At 38.2% G+C, this 18,573-nt stretch overlaps 1 protein-coding gene across 1 annotated transcript; it reads right to left on the reverse strand.

The window, feature by feature from the left end:
• Window positions 1-1,088: 1,088 nt before the first annotated feature.
• Window positions 1,089-18,500, reverse strand: Ac3 (adenylate cyclase 3). The gene is made up of 9 exons (XM_083103152.1): window positions 16,306-18,500; window positions 12,252-12,631; window positions 9,577-9,861; window positions 9,072-9,361; window positions 8,224-8,552; window positions 7,256-7,603; window positions 4,210-4,515; window positions 3,655-3,990; window positions 1,089-3,519 (listed from the first exon to the last, which is right to left on the reverse strand). The coding sequence occupies exons 1-9, from the start codon at window positions 16,933-16,935 to the stop codon at window positions 3,337-3,339; spliced, it is 3,087 nt and encodes a 1,028-aa protein (XP_082959278.1). The 5' UTR covers window positions 16,936-18,500; the 3' UTR covers window positions 1,089-3,336.
• Window positions 18,501-18,573: the final 73 nt, after the last annotated feature.

Here is an 18,573-nt window from a genome sequence, read left to right on the forward strand (position 1 = left end):
AGTGGAGTTTCTCGCGTAATTTTACATACTACCTGTCTGTTGTTCTAGAAAGTTAACAGTCTTTATGACAGGTGTTTTTATTTCCCTCAAATTTTTCGAGCTCATCACATTTAAAGTGTGCTAACATATCAACAGTGATATATTCTCCTTATACGATTATACACGATTATATGCGAATTGTTTTGCACATTTCACATTTTCTGTTTCGCCATCCGCTCATTCGATAATCTCGCAAAAGAGAGATAAGTCAAAAAAAATTAATAGAAACTTAAATCTGTAAGATAGAATCTACTTTTTCTTGATGTCAGAGATGTCAATTTAAAAACGTTTAGATATATTTTTCTCTCTTTTTCTATTTACAATGCAATTATTATTTCTGCATTTCTTTCAATTTGAATTAAGAAAAATAAAAAAATGTTTTTGAAACGTGATCTTCAATCTCGAAAATTAGGTATTCAAAATGAGTTTCTATCAATTTCTCCTGATCTACTTTTTACAAGTGGCACATGTCGATCGTATTTTTTCCGATTCCTCGCGTATCGATCGATCCTTCGGAGACATAGTACATGCAATACACAGGGTGTCCCATTTTAAATAATACGCTCAAATATCTCCGAAACGGTGCGTTAAATAAAAAAATGTTTCAAACAAAAGTTGTATGGTTTGAAGGGGGCCATCAAAAGGTGGCAATGATTTGACCTTGAAGAGTCGTTTGAAGGTCACGTGAAGGTCACCGTCAATTTCTTAAATGGAACCCCCTATTTTTTATTATATATTCTTGTAGCTTATCTCGAGGGCTTTCCAAAACACTATAATAAAGTATTTCTTCATTGAGCACTTTTCGAGTTACGAGGCTTGAAATAATTTCTTAATTTTACATAAACTATAAAATATCTAGTAAAATATTCATTTTTCGATTATCTTATCTTAATAATTTTATGTACAAAATAATGAGAGGAATCAATTGATATAAAGAAAAAACATAGTTGTTTTTTAGAAAAAATATGTAATTTGCAATTAACAATTACATATTTTTTCTTCGAAACAACTATGTGTTTTCTTTACACCAATTGATTCCTCTCATTATTTTGTACATAAAAGTATTAAGGTAAGATAATCGAAAAATGAATATTTTACTAGATATTATATGGTTTATGTAAAATTAAGAAATTATTTCAAGCCTCATAACTCGAAAAGTGCTCAATGAAGAAATACTTTATTATAGTGTTTTGTAAAGCTCTAGAGATAAGCTATAAGACTAAGTAATAAAAAATAGGGGGTCCATTTAAAAAATTGAAAGTGACCTTCACGTAACCTTCAAACGACTCTCCAAGGTCAAATCATTGCCACCATCTGATGGTCCCCTTCAAGCCATACAACTTTTGTTTGAAACATTTTTTTATTTAACGCACCGTTTCGGAGATATTTGAGCGTATTATTTAAAATGGGACACCCTGTATGTATATACGCGAAAGAGAGAGTTCGTTTATTGCTATCTTACAAGAGATACTCTCCGATCTACGTACACATGTGTATGTGACAGGATGTATCTGTCAATGGATACGTGTGCATGCTTTCGTGTACGCGTGATAATATGGGCGAGAAATCGGCTGGAAATGGAAGTACGCAATTCCATGAAAGGATTTGGAAGTAAATCGCTTCTCTCTTTCTCTTTCATTGAACAAAGAGATCTATTTTTGACTTTTGCTTAGTTTCTCTTGCGCTTAGGCCGATACCTACTTGTTTTTTTTCTTTTTTTTTCATTCAGTCTCTCGTCGTTCTCTCTCTCTCTCTCTCTCTCTCTCTCTCTCTCTCTCTCTCTCACTCTCACTCTGTCTTTCTCTCGCACATCCCTCTCGTTACATCCAACGCAGTATTGCACGAGCACGTTGTAACTTATTCGAATTGTCATATGAGAATCTGATCTCAAGAGTGATTATATAAAGTACTCTTGAACACGCAGGGAAAGATTTTCATATTTGCATCGTGACTTGTGCCGTCGTACATAACGAAAGTGTTAGTAAAAAGTTTCCTTTAAGCTTCCTCGTGTACGTATCCGAGTAATCTTAGTTTGGTGATAAACTCTCTCGGCGACTGTAGAAAAATAAATTGCTACTGCATCGGTGATTTCGTGTTTCCTTTCTTTATGTTCACTTTCTTCTCCCTTTTTCTATACGGCACACGTTTATTTAGTCCCTAGGGATGTGTATTTGTTGCTTTCGTTTCCTCTTTATTAAGTTATATATTTATTGTGTATGTCTCTGATTTGTTGAATACTTCCGTTCGATACTTTGTTCCGTCAAATGGTTTCCTCATATCGTCCGCGTCGCTCGCCATCGATTGTCACTCTCGAAAGCACGATCGAGGCGTGAAAATCGACGCGATTTGTAAATCGGACATGAAACTTGACGAAGAGTTATTTCGAGATGAGAGCTTTTTTTTTTATTTATTATCTGTACTAATTTTTTTTAATTATTATCTGTATAATAAAGATTCTAGATTAGTGAAAGTCCTGATATTGTGACAAAATCCGCGCAAGGGGTTCTTTTTTGTGTCGGTATAATTTGAAGAAAGAAATTGGATCTGCAAGATTTACGACACATGAAGAGATTACTTTTCTACGTTATCCTTCTTGGTGCTTCATCCGACAAATACATCTGCTATTATATTATATCTTTTTCTCCACCTACGCGTCTGTTGCTATTTACACGGCGATACATCAAAATATCGTTTCATTCGGCCTGTAGTATGTCTCTAAAACCTACTACTCTTTAGTTTTGTTCAAATATACCCTGTACGCGAGTTCGATACACTCCCGCCATTCGTGGGATGCACACACGTACGCATGACCTCCTCTTGTACGCGTGCGTGCGAACGTTATGATAACGAGTAATCAATGCGACTATAATTTCTCCCTTCACATTAATCGATGGATGATATGGTGACGTACGATAATACTCGAAGACAGCTGCAAAGGATCTAAACGTCGATCTTGTCCGATCGGAGCCTTCTCGTCCTTCCTCTGCGTGCAATCTCTTCCTTATGAGAGACACGAGGATGCTAATATTTAGAGAGTTCTCTACGACAATACATTTAACTCGCCGAATATTCGTCGAGAAAATTTCGTTCGGTGTATAGAAATGTCGTCTAAGTTACAACTCGCTGGCTTCTCGTCTCTTTTCTTGCTTTTTCGACGAATGAAAGCAAATTGGACGTTAGGTGTTTTTTCAACAAACATCCAATCTCTGATACATTTCGAAGAAAGATGTAATGGGACTTTTTTTTTCCATGGAGATTTGCAACGATTCCTCATTTGAGTTAGAGCCTTCATTACATTTATTGATAGATTATCGGATGAGTGGGTTCAACGGGCAAATCGCTGTCCAGGTCCAGAAAAACGCCATCCTTGGAGATGAGGTAGTGCGTCAAGAGCTGTCCCTTGCCCTTGACGAATACAAGACCACGCTGTTCGAATCCGAAACCAAATGGTTCTAGTATCCTTCGCGTCTCGTCAGTAACCTGCAAAGTTTTTTTCAATTTTTACATTTCATGAAATAATATTCATGTTCAAAGATTATTTTCAAAGACAAAAATTAAAAACAAAAATATATTTAATTATATTAATCGTTGATTTATTTCTGATCTCTATGATACCTGAATACAGCCGACTTTTCCCGTGCTCTCCATCCTCGACGCGACATTGACGGTGTTGCCCCAAATGTCGTAGTGGGGCTTTCGCGCCCCGATGACACCGGCGGTTACCGGCCCGTGATTGATGCCCATTTTTAGAACGAAATGATTGAAGCTCTGCTCGTTGATACTTGACAGAGCCTTTTTAAGCTCTAGAGCAAACTCCACGAGGGTGACGAGATGACTCCACCGGGGACCGTTCTCCGATTGCGTCGATTCCGTTATCCCCGAGGCGGCCATGTAGGTCGAGCCTATCGTCTTGATCTTGATGATGTTTCTGAATTTTTTCTGATCAAGAATCTAACAGGAATATTGAAACAAAAAAATTTAAATATTTATTGAAATCAAATCAATCAATCTGTGAAAATTGTTAAATATACGCTCGCAAAAACGCGAATTTTTTCCTTTATAAAATAAATTTTAATAAATTGTATTAAATATTTAAAGCGCTGGATCGATTCATTTTGTCGAGAAGAAGAGTATCGCGTAGCTTTGCGAGATAAACGGATGTGAACTTACGGCGTCGAAATCAGAGATGACCTCATTCAGAAACCTGAGGCACTCGAGGCCTTGATTGTTGATGCTCTCTTCGCTGTAGAAGTCCGCGAAATTCGGCATGCTGGCGAACAACACGCCCACCTCGGCGTAGCTCTGACTGTAGAGATCGTCGTAGTGTCTCGCGTGCGACAGGAAATAGGCGGCCACATGAGGCGGCAGGATGTTATATATCAGCGCGCCATTTCTCCGCTTCATGTCAGCTGCCCGTTCTCTCTGCGCGATTACTTCTCGTCCCCGCAGATATAGCATTCTTCGCGCCTTCTCAGCCTAATAGAGACAAATTCGTCTATCAACGAAATTGTTACTCGAAATTTTTCGCGCGATTTTTTTGAATGAGGTTTTGACCGAAATTCATTCATTTTAATCTTAACAGGCAAATATTTTGAAAAATATGCGAGATACGAAAAAATGTTTCAGACAAAAGTTATATGGTTTCAAAGGAGACATAAGATGGTGTCATTAATTTGACCATAAATAGTTACTTGAAGGTCACGTGAAGGTCACCCTCAATTTTTTAAATTGAACTGCCTATTTTTTATTACATATTCTTGTAGCTTATCTCGAGAGCTTTCCAAAACACTATAATTAAGTTAGTTTTTATGAAGTACTTTCCGAGTTATGAGGCGTGAAATCGTTTCTTAATTTTACATAAACCGTAAAATATCTTGTAAAATATTCATTTTTCGATTATCTTACCTTAATACTTTTATGTACAAAATAATGAGAGGAATTAATTGGTGTAAAGAAAACACATAGTTGTTTCGAAAAAAAAATATGTAATTTGCAATTAACAATTACATATTTTTTCTTAAAAATAACTATGTGTTTTCTTTACACCAATTGATTCCTCTCATTATTCCATTTAAAAAATTGAGGGTGACCTTCACGTGACCTTTAAGTAACTATTTAAGGTCAAATTAATGACACCATCTTATGTCTCCTTTAAAACCATATAACTTTTGTCTGAAATATTTTTTCGTATCTCGCATATTTTTCAAAATATTTGCCTGTTAAGATTAAAATGAATCACCCTGTATTTTTATACAACTAAAATTATAGAAAGATTGATAATAACAAAAATATGTAATCTTTATCTTTACTATCCTACTAATATTCTCTGGTTTCGTGGACTTGTATTTCCGTGACGATGGAGAGGAGATGTCTCGTTAAAACGAAAATTCGAGGTGAAATTGCTTTTGCCTCTCTCGGTGATTTGAAGGACGTGGGATAGAGTGTTATTCAACGTGTATCATGAAAAGCACACTCGAAAATGACAAATTATCCGAGGTCCAATTTCTCGATTGAACCCAGGCGTTGTCACTGCTGTCCGCAAACAGATTATATTTCTATTCCGCACCCGATATTCATTGCCGAGTTATTTCGGAAAATCGTAATAAATCATTCGTCTCATTTTATCGGATGCAAAATAAAGTGATCGCAATAACGTGAGAAATAAGAATAATTTTATCTCTTATAAGAATAATTTTGAAAATAATAAAGCTATATACATACGTACATAATTTTTAAAAATACAACATTGCTGCCAATTTATGCGAATAATGATATTTCGCAAACTATTCGATCCGCTTTTGATATCTGATCCTTCAACGCTTGGCTCTCGCGAATTGGACCATCGACACGATTTTATAAACCCGGGAGAATTGATTGTTCTTTTATCGACATGCCTGTCGATGTCGTCGAAGAAAGGGATCATTTTTGCGAGCCGTTACATTTACCGCGTACTGTAAGGGATGAAAAGTCGATTTACGCGAATGTAAAGCGACCGTATCTATCCATTAAAAGTCGCAGCAGTCGACACAGTCGCGTCGAATTTTTTCAAAAACTCGAAGATTTACGTCGTCATTTGAAAAATCGCGTACTAGATATTAATCCATTATGATTCCAACATATCGCTACTAACGTAAAATAAATGCTACGAAAAAAATATCCAAGATCTTTTTACACTGAGAAAAATCGTTTGATTGTACCAACAAGACGTATCTAGTAGAAGGCATTTTGGTTAAACAAAGAATTTCTAGTTATCACGATAAGACTCGATTTCTTATAACTAGAACGTTTAATAGATTTTACTACAAGGATTTGGTTAGTATTTTCTAGTTGGATCTATAAAATTTCTTGTTATATTAATTAAACATAGACACAGTGATGCTATTTTTGTTGTAAGTTTAGTATTATTACCAAGAAAATTTGGTAAATTTAAGGGGACGCCGGAGTCTTGTTTTACCGATAAAATGTCATATTTCATTTTTGTCCAAAATCATTTTATTAATTGCACAGAATAATAAATGCTCCTCCACGATTAAAGAACATACAGAAACAAAGCGGGAACCTCCTGATTTTATGTTAAAAATTAAGAAAAAATTGAAAAATTACAGTTTTTTATCGACTTCTGGGGGGGTCAAATCGTAACAATATTTGCTTTGTATGTACAAAATAAGATAGGTTCCCACTAGAGATTGTATGAAGGAATATAAATAAATTTTTAGAAATGAGTTTAGAAACATAATGAAAAAGATTTCGATAAATAAACCGAAATCTTTTTCATTAGGCTTCTAAACTCATTTCTAAAAATTCATTTATATTCCTTCATACAATCTCTAGCGGGAACCCATCTTATTTTGTGCATACAAACTGCAAAACTTTTATATTAAGCAAATATTGTTATGACGTTTTTACGATTTTCCAATTTTTTTTAATTTTTAATATCAGGAGTTTCCCGCTTTGTTTCTGTATGCACTTTAATCGTGGAGGAGCATTTATTATTTTGTGCAACTAATAAAAAGATTTCGGACAAAAATGAAATGTAACATTTCATCGGTAAAACAAGACTCCGACATCCCCTTAACAGAAAGAAATTAATCATACTCATCTGGTAATTCCTAAAGGAATTCGTCCATTTTCCAATAGACATACTGGTTGAATCTACTAGATTTCTAATTAATGCAACCAGATTTTTTTCTCAGTGTAGGAAAAACACTTTACTTACGTATCTCGCCACGATGATTAGCGCGGTCGCGACGATGAACAAGGTGGCTGCCAACGAATATTTCAGCGGGAAGGGCACCGGTAGCCCAAAAGAATTCGATGCCATGTCCTCCCTGTCGAGGCTCGATGCAAGGAACAGAATGTTGATGCAGGACTGCGCGCCGGCAAGGAAATACATCAGGCACGCCTTGGTCAGGTAACAGAGGTACGTCGGCATCGAGATGGCGATGAGCGCGAGGACACCGATGTACGAATAATACGAGGGATACGGACATCGCGAGGATCGCCAGTTTACAATTAGCGAAGTATTCTTTGACGGCTCGATGTCGTCGATGATAGCACAGTTGGTCTACAAACAGCAAGATTAATGTACAACTGTTCGCAAGATTTGCATTAGAAATTAAAACGGCCTTTTTGGAAATATTAAAGTATAAATAATAATAAAATATTTTTTCGTATTTCAAATATTTCGTTTCAGACTTTTGGGCAGAAATGTGTGATGCCAGAATTACAGTTATGTTATATTAAATTAATTAAATACAAATAGTTGTTAAAATTAATCTATTCCTAGATGTCTCAAAAATAGAAATATTTCTTATATAATATTTAAAGTAGAATATAATGCAGAATATTATGATCCTTTTTCAGTCTTTATTTCAAGAAAAAAAAATATCATATTTTACTGGAAAACTATTATATTATGCGAAAGAAAAATATTATACTACAAATATTTTTCTTAAATATTAAAAAATAAAAATATGAGGGACATAAAAGATAAAAGAATATTATATATTTGTTATCTTATTCTTATATATCTTATTAGTAGTTTATTTAGCGTCAAAATATAATGTTGAAAGTTACAATATTGCTGCAAATGACTACATGTATCATTAAATTTCTGTTAATAAATTTCTCGTGGAGTCAAGTTGCAGCAACAAGTATCGATTAAGAGACCAGTTGAATTCTTACCATGTCCAATAACAGAAATATTATAAGGGAGAAAGTCATTAGGAGGGCGAGAGTGCTTCTGAACCACGTCGCCCTGACGGCGCTGGCCAGACAAGTGGCCCCAGCGAGCACGATGCCGAAAAGGGCGACTACGCCAGCACCACCCCAGGTGAACGGTCCCCAGGGCTGCAGCCTCCAGGCCGGGGCTGCGCACATCGTCACCAAAGGCCCGCCGAGGAGCGACAGCGGCGAGAAGGCCTCCAACGTTTCGTGAAACGCCGTCTCCACTCCCGGATCCTTGAACCGTAGGGTCAACCAGGAGACGTGACCTTTCAGGTCGGTAGCACCACCTACGAGTGTTCGTGCGCTGACGTCACGTTTAGGCTTGAGCCGTTAATGGGACGACCGGATGTCCGGTGATTAGCCACTACGGATTATCATCCGGTCGATCCCCGCCGTCGAGATTAATCTCTCGCTCCAACTTACACCCGAAAAATTTGATTTGATGAAAATGGATTTAGAAAAATTCTCTTTCTTTTCAAGATGAAATTATTTTCCACAGATATAAAAGTTTTTTCTCACGCAATTTTTCAAATACGTTTGAATGATTTGTTCGTCATCAATGTTTGTCGCGTAGTTAAATGTTAGTCGAGATGAGTGACACTCGCTCGAACGTCGATTGTTGTCAGCGTCCGCTTCGATAATTGTAGCACTTGGTGAACGCATGCGTGGATTTTTAAGCCTCTTACCGAGAAGCAACGTATTGCGATTTAATCTTTTAATTCCTTAAAATTCTTTTAATTCTGTCGAATTTTTTTAAAGCGTCGCGCATGTGTCTAACTGAAAGTGTAACCGGGGCTAATTTTTACCTCTACTGTCGAGCTTTTTTCTTAGACGTTGCTGAAATTCCTCGGAATCCTCTTTACTATTGTCTCCGTTGTCTTGCGCGTTCTCCATTATCCTTTGCGAATTCTCCGCGTCCGCCAACGAGGCGAGGCTCTTCGTTACCGCTGGCTTAAATGGCTTCAAGGCTTTCACTATAAAGTAAGTGACAAGGCCGGCCTTTTGGAGTGCCTCTTCCCGATCCTCCCCGTGCGCCGGTTCGACCTCGAATTCCCCGTTTAGGAAGCTCAACGTCGCGTTCGAGATATGCACCCTCCTTCAAGCATTTATTTATTTACGTTTTCGATATGTAAGCGCGACCTCGATACAACAGATGAAAAAATAGAAGCTAATATATCACCTCCAAATATAACGTTTCAAACTGTTTCCATTGAAACGAAACGCACTTGACGTTGATTAAGAATTTAGATTTTCCAATTCTCTCTAACTTTTCGAATGCAATAATGCGTTCAGAAATTTAACGGTTCTTACCCAGCCCTTCCGCTGCTCTCCATCTTGTTCGCCAGCTCGACGTCCTTGCTGTAAACGTCAAACTGCCACTGTCTCTGACCGAGAACCCCGGCGAGCACCGCGCCCGTATGAATTCCCACCCTCATATCGACAGAACTGTTCGTTATCTGTTGAACATACTTGATGGCCTCCACCATGGATAGACCCATGTATACGCAAAGGACTGCGTGGTCCGGCTTTTCGACGGGCGCACCACTTATACAGTAGTAACAGTCCCCCAGGATCTTGATACGCATTTGCTCGTATCTACGAACAAGATTTCATACACGTGCTGTACAATTGCTTGTCATACGAACATTTTCATTAACCCTTTCATACCTCCGGGACATACTGGGTGTTAAAAAAGTCTGGACACGGTCGAATATCTCGATAAGGTAGAGTTTTACTAGAAAGTGTTTCAGACAAAAGTTGTATGGCTTCGAGGGGGACATAACATGGTGCCATTAGTTTGATCTTGAAGAGTCACCTGAAGGTCACGTGAAGGTCACGTCCAACATTTTAAATGGGACACCCTATATGCTTTTACATATTCTTATAGCTTATCTCGAGGGCTTTCCAAAACACTATAATCAAGTTAGTTTTCATTAAGTACTTTCCAAGTTATGAGGCTTGAAATAATTTCTTAATTTTACATAAACTGTAAAATATCTTGTAAAATATTCATTTTTCGATTATCTTACCTTCATACTTTTATGTACAAAATAATGAGAGGAATCAATTGGTGTAAAGAAAACACATAGTTGTTTTGAAGAAAAAATATGTAATTTGCAATTAACAATTCCATATTTTTTCTTAAAAACAACTGTATGTTTTCTTTACACCAATAGATTCCTCTCATTATTTTGTACATAAAAGTATTAAGGTAAGATAATCGAAAAATGAATATTTTACAAGATATTTTACGGTTTATGTAAAATTAAGAAATGATTTCAAGCCTTATAACTCAAAAAGTACTTGAGGGAAAAATATTTTATTACAGTGTTTTGGAAAGCCCTCGAGATAAGCTACAAGAATATGCAATAAAAAATAGAGGGTTCCATTTAAGAAATTGAAAGTGACCTTCATGTGACCTTCAAATAACTCTTCAAAGTCAAATCAATGATACCATGTTATGTCCCCCTCGAAGCCATATAACTTTTGTCTGAAACACTTTCTAGTAAAACTCTTCGTTATCGAGATATTCGACCGTGTCCAGACTTTTTTAACACCCAGTATATGTCCCACCTACGAAAAAAATCATAACTTTTAAACAAATAATCCTATCGACTTTTACCTTGGCTTGTTTTAAAGAAGAAGGTTCAAGCTACATGTAAAAAAATCGCGCACTTTGAAATGTAATGTTTACAATAAAATATAATTATCTAAACTTTGCGAAAAATCAAACTTTTAGAGAATGAAGATTAATCGCATATTAATTGAAAAATCATAAAATTTATGCACTAATGATAAACTTAAAGTTTCATTTAAATGTGATTACAACTTTATTATGATAAATATTATAATAATTTATATGTGTAATTAAAGTAAGACGATGCGTGCGACGGACATCCAAGTTTCGCGGCAGATGCGCGGCTTGCAAAAAATAATGTATAACAACGCTATGAGTCGAACGTGTGTGTGTGTATATTCAGGAAAAAACATAATATATATTTAAAAATAAATCAAAATAAAATCAATACTCATATTTTAAATATATTGATATTTAAGCTTTCATTGTCGCCATCTTGAATCTGCCATTTTGAATTTAAATTTTGATGGTAAATTTGGAATCAGCACCCCCAAAAACCTATAAAACTGTCTTTATACGAAACACATCTCTTTTGGAAAAGCCGGAGGTACGAAAGGGTTAATTTGTAGAGAGAAAAAGTATTTTTCAGCTCGAAAAATGCGCTCGATGCGAACAGCAAAAATGGTAAACGCGACGTTGGACGTATAGCATGAACTGCAAAGTGTATTTGACGGCGACGGAAAACGTTCCCGGGGATATCGATTGCCGGTGTGTCCTCGAAGGACTTCCCCCTGCGACAGGATTTACGTAGTAGTCGGCTTAGTCGACGAAAGAACCAGCAGGGAATTCGCCCGGAATGGAATCAATCGTCGTCGCGTTGATCGCGTGCAATTTTCGTTTTCCCCGGGCGGAAATAGAACGCGCGAGCTACGGAATTCTCTCATTTTACCGAGTCATTTTACGATTAGCATTCGATGGCACGCGAAGCCTCGCTTATTATGTATACATTGGGTAATAGAATCATAAAGAATTTCCTTGCAACGCGCAACATGATAGACGTCGCGGTGTGTTTCTTTTTTTAAATATATATTAGTTACCCTTCAATTTCGCTAATGATATCATATGATTCAATTTCTCCCTTAGTAAATAATTAAAAAATTAATTACTAGCGGAATATAGTTTTCCGATAGAGATCTACTACCTACGACAACAGCGTTTCTCAACTCGTGTGCGTGATACACTTTCCTCCTAAAAATCGATAAGCATTGAGGTAAAAGACGTAAGAAAGTAATAAAAGTGAGAAATTAAATTTAATATTATTAAACATACGTTTTATTCTCGACCTAACGTTAAAGATAAATTGTCTATTAATAATATCGTTTTTAATGAAAGTTCTAAAAATAAATACCGTTCACTCAGCTGATCGAATCGCGCGAACAGCTCGTTGAGTATCTTGACGAGCTCGCTGGCGCTGTAGGTCGACGAGATCGCGGTGAAGCCGACTATGTCAGCGTAAAGTATCGACACGTTCTCGTGCCTGGACATGTAGATCTTCTTGAATTGCGTGTCGAGGGACGCGCCGAGATCCTGCCGCATCTTGACCGCGACATGCTCGGGAAGAACGCTTAGCAGCAGCCGTTCCTGCTCCGTGCTCTGCTCCTCGATCATAAGCTGGACCTCCAGACTCTGTCTGGTCTCCAGAAACGCCCGGCGTTGCTGGAACTCCGCCAGACAGTAGCTGCAAGCGCCCAAAATAGCGGCGCCGGCAAAGAGTGTCACCGTCAGGATCTACAGGACGTTTTTTAAAGCTGATTTACGAGTGTATCTGGCTATGCAAGGACGAACTGATCGCGAGAACCGGCGGCGAGTTAGGTTAGGTTAAGTTAGGTTAGGTTAGGCGCTTTTTTTTATTAACGCTTAATTACAAATACAGCGCGTGTCGCGATCTACGTAAAAAATTTATCTCTTTTTTTTTAAACGCTTGTATTTAAATGACGGATCGTAAGAAAGGAAATTCATGAAACAGCACGCGAAAGGCTTGCGAAATCAAAAACTAATATTATCAGAGCGTTTTTCTGTGCATATAAATAACGCACTTAATATTGTAATATCAGAGAAATTAAAAATAGAATGGAGATAAGAGAGAGTCGCAGTTATCTGCGAAACGAGAATAGAGAGCAGCTTCTCACAACGTTGTTTCCATCAATAGCAAACACAGGCGATATCTCGATATCGCAAGGTCACTTTTCCGGATGCCATTCCACCGGATGGTCGGACGGTCCTCTATTCCCAGAGAAAAAGCATCGAGCGTCGCGTATCGAAAGGCAACCTCGCGCATCGTTGCCCATCGCCATTCTTTCACACTCTCGCTCTTTCGCTCTTTTACACCATTTCGCTCTCATTACATCGCGCCTCTATCTCCGTCGCGCTCTCTATTTTAAACTACCATTGACCAAACTCTACTCGAGTGTTACTAACGACGAGAGCCACGTGCTTGCGCGTCTACTTCTAGCTTTCGCTTTCACACGATACCCGCTGCCAAAAGTTTCGCACGTCCCGGTCGATGCACCTGTACTGTTTACTATATCAATGCTACGCTAGATCAGTCACGAGCCAATTATCCGTTAAAATTTCCTGATAAAGACGAAGTTGTTCGGTATTTTGTGCTTCAATCGTGTCCGAAATACGTTAAAAATCATTTTTATTCCGTACTAGATTCTCATAAGCGAATGATGAAAGTAAAGAAAACGCGATATCTCGCGTAAGATAATCTCGGCGAATTTTGAAGCCTCTTAACCCTTTCGTACCTCCGGGACATATATGTCCACCTACGAAAAAAATCATAACTTTTAAACAAATAATCCTATCGACTTTTACCTCGGCTTGTTTTAAAGAAGAAGGTTCAAGCTACATGTAAAAAAATCGCGCACTTTGAAATGTAATGTTTACAATAAAATATAATTATCTAAACTTTACGAAAAATCAAACTTTTAGAGAATGAAGCTTAACCGTATATTAATCGAAAAATCATAGAATTTATGCGCTAATTATAAACTTAAAGTTTTATTTAAATGTGATTACAACTTTGTTATGATAAATATTATAATATTTTGCATGTGCAATCAAAGTAAGACGACGCGTGCGACGAGCATCCAAGTCTCGCGGCAGATGCGCCGCTTGCAAAAAAAAGTGTACAATAACACTACGAATCGAACATGTGTGTGTATATTCAGGAAAAAATATAATATATATTTTAAGAAATAAAATCTAAGCTCATATTTTAAATATATTGATATTTAAGCTTTTCATAGTCGCCATCTTGAATCTGCCATTTTGAATTTGAATTTTGATGGTAAATTTGGAATCAGCACCCCCAAAAACCTATAAAACTGTCTTCATATAAAACATATCTCTTTTGGGAAAGCTGGAGGTACGAAAGGGTTAAATCCCAATGCAGACTCTTCATGTAACTCGATAATAGTGCTATTCTCTTCGCGATTAAATAGAAATTGCAAGGGAAATATTTAGCGAGATGTAGAAAATGAAGCAATCACCTCGACAAGTCTCTCGACTTGAAACATCTTTCTTTCGTTCAACTTACGTCACGTGCATTTGAAACCGCAACTCTGTAAGGCCGAGGTCATATTGAATACGTTACTCGCAGAACAAAGACATTACGAACTTTGCTGACGATACACTGCGATGCTATTATCGCTGCAGCAATGATATTACATTGCTTACCAGAATCGATAAGACAAGTCTATACATGGTGAGCATAGCGTTGTACGTATTATTTTATGGATTATTAATAATTTCACAATTTTTTGCAGTAAAAAATAATATACACAATTAATTAATATAAATTAATATAAATCTCTAATAAATAAATTAATAATTTCACAATTTTTTGCATTAAATAATAATGTACACAATTAATTAATATAAATTAATATAAATCTCTAATAAATAAATTAATATAAATATATATAAAAACAATATATATTAATATATAAATATAATATAAATTAATGCCGATAGCGAGACAGTTTTTTCGCTTACTTAATAATAAAATAAATATTTTATAAATAAGTTACGCGATTAACACATAAAAAGAATAAATAATCAATAACTTTTTCTCTTGGTAATTTTATTTTTACTTCAAAAATGACTAAGCAGATAAATTAAATTACCGTGATTCACTGGATGACTGGATGATTGGATGCCAACAAAAATCACGAAAAAGAATTCATTTAGCACGTCCTTGATCTCGGCGCGATGCATATATTGATGCAATAACTCGCATCACCGTCAATGTACAAAAGTGTCTAGGATCAAGAATTATGACCAGAAATAGCACATAATTTGCAATTAATAGTTTCTATCTAAATATGTCGATCGCATAGTCTACTCGTTTTACAAACCTGTCTCATCTTAATAAAACAAATCCACCGCGACATTTACATATGTATATTTAATTTTTTCTTTTATGCATATCGATTTTATGTATGTCTTGAATGGTTTTTTAAGAAGACGGAACGATTTTACATCGCGATTTTATCTCGTCTAGCTTTTTACCGATCTTCGATTTTTCCTCGTGAAGGAGAATTTTTGTAAAAAAATGCGACATCAAATGTGTCCAACGGTTTCTCTTTTTTTTTCCCAACTGTATATTATCACGTATTCGCGTAAAAGTAGCGGCGATACGCCTCGTTGAACGTGGATCGATGTTGGTGTACGCGTCGTCGGTCCTCGGTTGGCAATGAATTAGTTTGTCGATGTCGGCGTCGGCGACATCATTGTTTCCATCCTCCGCGTGCATCGCGTTTCATCCCTTGAATGCAATTAATACGGGCGCTATTCGTCGCTTTGATTTTTCACTTCGTCACGCGCGATTGTACTCGCGTCACTTCAAAACGCTCCCGTATCTCGCGAAGAGAGCGCGCCGATTTTATTGTCCTACCGAGTCGAGTTTATTGTCTCTTCCACTATCGTGTCATCTCTATTTTTTCGTGACAGCTATCAATACGCCGCGGTATCTGCACTCTAAACACACCGTTTTTAGGCCTGATTAAAGAGACGTGACTCATTAAATATAGAATGTAACGTATACGAGTATTTAAGTTATTTTTAATAATCCTATAAAGGGGTGCTATAAATGGAAGAGGGAGTCATGTGATGAATTACGTTAGTTTTCGCAGAACTAGCTCTCGCATTGATTAGAATGATGAGTGCGTTCCTCGAGATGCGTTGAAGAATCAAAAAAAAGCTCGTCTCCATCAACGGTGTTTGAACTTTGACGCCATCGCCGCGCGATTCTCTCGAGCACTATCTTGAAGAGGAAGAGAGGGATGGCTCTCAATTCAGTTGCAACCCTCTCTTAACGATCCGCCAACCCGGAGAATTCAATCGCGGGATTTCCGACCGACGGATGTGCGAGACAAGATATTTACGCGGTTACCTACCAGAACGTCGATGGGCTGTGTCTTGAGGTCCTCCAATGTCGCGCTAGAGAGACCGATCACGGCGAAGAAGTAGATGAGAACGCTGCTGAGCGCGAGCAACGTGCAACGGCAGAGCTTGAGAGGCAGGCAGGCGAACAGTAAGTATAGCAACAGCAACATCCACCCTAGGCTGTCCCTCGGCGTGACCTTGGTGGACTTGAGGAACAGCTGTGCGGGCAGGTGGACGATCCACATCTGTCCGACTATACACGGTACCACCGACCAGAGCGAGTTCCTCGCTTTGGTGCCGCGCTCGGCCCATATCAGCAGACCGACGTTAAGGCTGAGGAACACGGCGGTGACGTTGCGTGCCAGCAGCTCGTTACCCGGCATCGATACCGCGTAGACGCCGTACAGGATCGCCGACATCAGGAAACACGTGAGGCCGCCGCGACGCTGCTGCAGGGACGAGGCGCGGTATAGCTTCTCGAGTCGGGCGCTACTGAAGCTGGTCTTGAGCAGATTCGACGGTCTGCCGCAGTTCAAGTAGGACTCCTCGTTCGTCGTTTCCTGTCGCCGCGACATGGCGTCGATGTTACAATCCTCGTCGTCGTCTTCCGTTAAAGCGTGTGTCGCGCAACCACAGCACATTTTGCACCTCCACTCGGCCACTCTCTTCTCTATAGAAACGATCGACCGATCGCGGCACAATCACCCTCGCCACCGTCTTCCGCACGCATATCTCGTTGACGTTCCCGGGAGAACCGTCCAGACTTGCCAAGATCCCCGAGTAATCCCTCGCCGATCTTGAAGTCTCGTCTCAAGCGACTCGCAGGTCAGGAAACGCGCGAAAACGCGGAATCCGCGTTCAGGATCCCCGAGCTTGCCGATGCAGATGTTATCCGGAGGTTGCGACACGCGTACACCCCGAGTATTCGCGCACTCTCGCGTACACACGCACACACACATACACGCGTACACGCGCGCGCGCGCGCGCGCGTCTGTCGATCGCCGGACGAGCTTCTCTCGGGATGCAGCACCCGCACCCGCGCGTAGGGTGCTCCAGCCAGCCGGGTTGCTACTACCGGCGAACAGCTACTACCTCTTCTGCACGGCCTACCTCCTCCACGATCGCGTATATACATCGTCGCCGATATATTCCTCGCCACCCTCCCTGGCACCGCACTCACCCCCGTCTATTTATCTCCGTCTGTCGCGCCGGTTTCGTCACCGTGCTCTCCTTCTCCCCGTAGCCGCCACGTCCAGGGCGTGCGCCCTGCGATCCTGAGGCCGCCACACGACCCTCCAACCCGGGTCGATATCAACCACCACAAACCCCAGCAGTTGACGCCAGGCTCTACCTGTGCGCCTCCTTCTACCGTGCGCGGTCCTATCGTACGTATATCGAGGACCTAATCTGCGCCCCGCGCGCACGAACTCACCTTCCGTAGATTTCATCCCGAGTTCGTCCCGGAGTGGATCGGACTTTTATTTTAGAACGGGCGAACGTAATCGGCTCGCGGGAATCCCGCGGGCACGTTGACTATATATATATGCAGGGTGAGTCGCTAGAAATTGGCATTTCTAATCAATCCTGAGATAGGTGTTTTATAGAAAGATGTTTCAGATAAAAGCTGCTTGACGTCGAGAGAGATATTCTAATTAGCATCATTTTATTTTAGCCGCTTTACAAATTTCGAGGTCATTTTTATTATATTTGTTTAAGAATAGAATTATGTATTTTTTTAATTAAGAGAATCGATTCTTCTCAATATTTTAGATAAAAATATTATATATATATATATAAGGTATAATAATAAAAAAAAATCAATAGTTTGCAAGATATTTTTTTATAATTTATTTTATCATATAGTGATGTAAGATATGTAATATCTCGTAAAGCATTCGCTCTTTTACTAAAATATATGTTAAATTTTTAATAAACAAAATAATGAGTAGCATCGACTAGGAACTTATTTTCATTTTACAGATACAGCTTTATATCTGTAAGATGTAGACATATCCTCTTTTAAAAAAATTCAGTTGTATATTTTTATATCAAATAACTTATTTCATTTACTCCTTGTGTACTAAAATTTGTGGTATTAAAATAAATCATTGTGAAAAATAAATCTTTTAGAAGATATTGCACATTTTACGTTATAATATGTTAAAATAAATTATCAAATTCTATAAATTAGCTCTGTTATGATATATATATATATATATATATATATATATATATATATACTGCTGTAATATTTATATAAATAAAATGATAAATTGTTG

This window comes from Camponotus vicinus, unplaced genomic scaffold (genome assembly GCF_025532165.1).
Source record: "Camponotus vicinus isolate PSW18456_S1 unplaced genomic scaffold, iyCamVici1.0 SCAF_6, whole genome shotgun sequence".
Classification (NCBI taxonomy): domain Eukaryota; kingdom Metazoa; phylum Arthropoda; class Insecta; order Hymenoptera; family Formicidae; genus Camponotus; species Camponotus vicinus.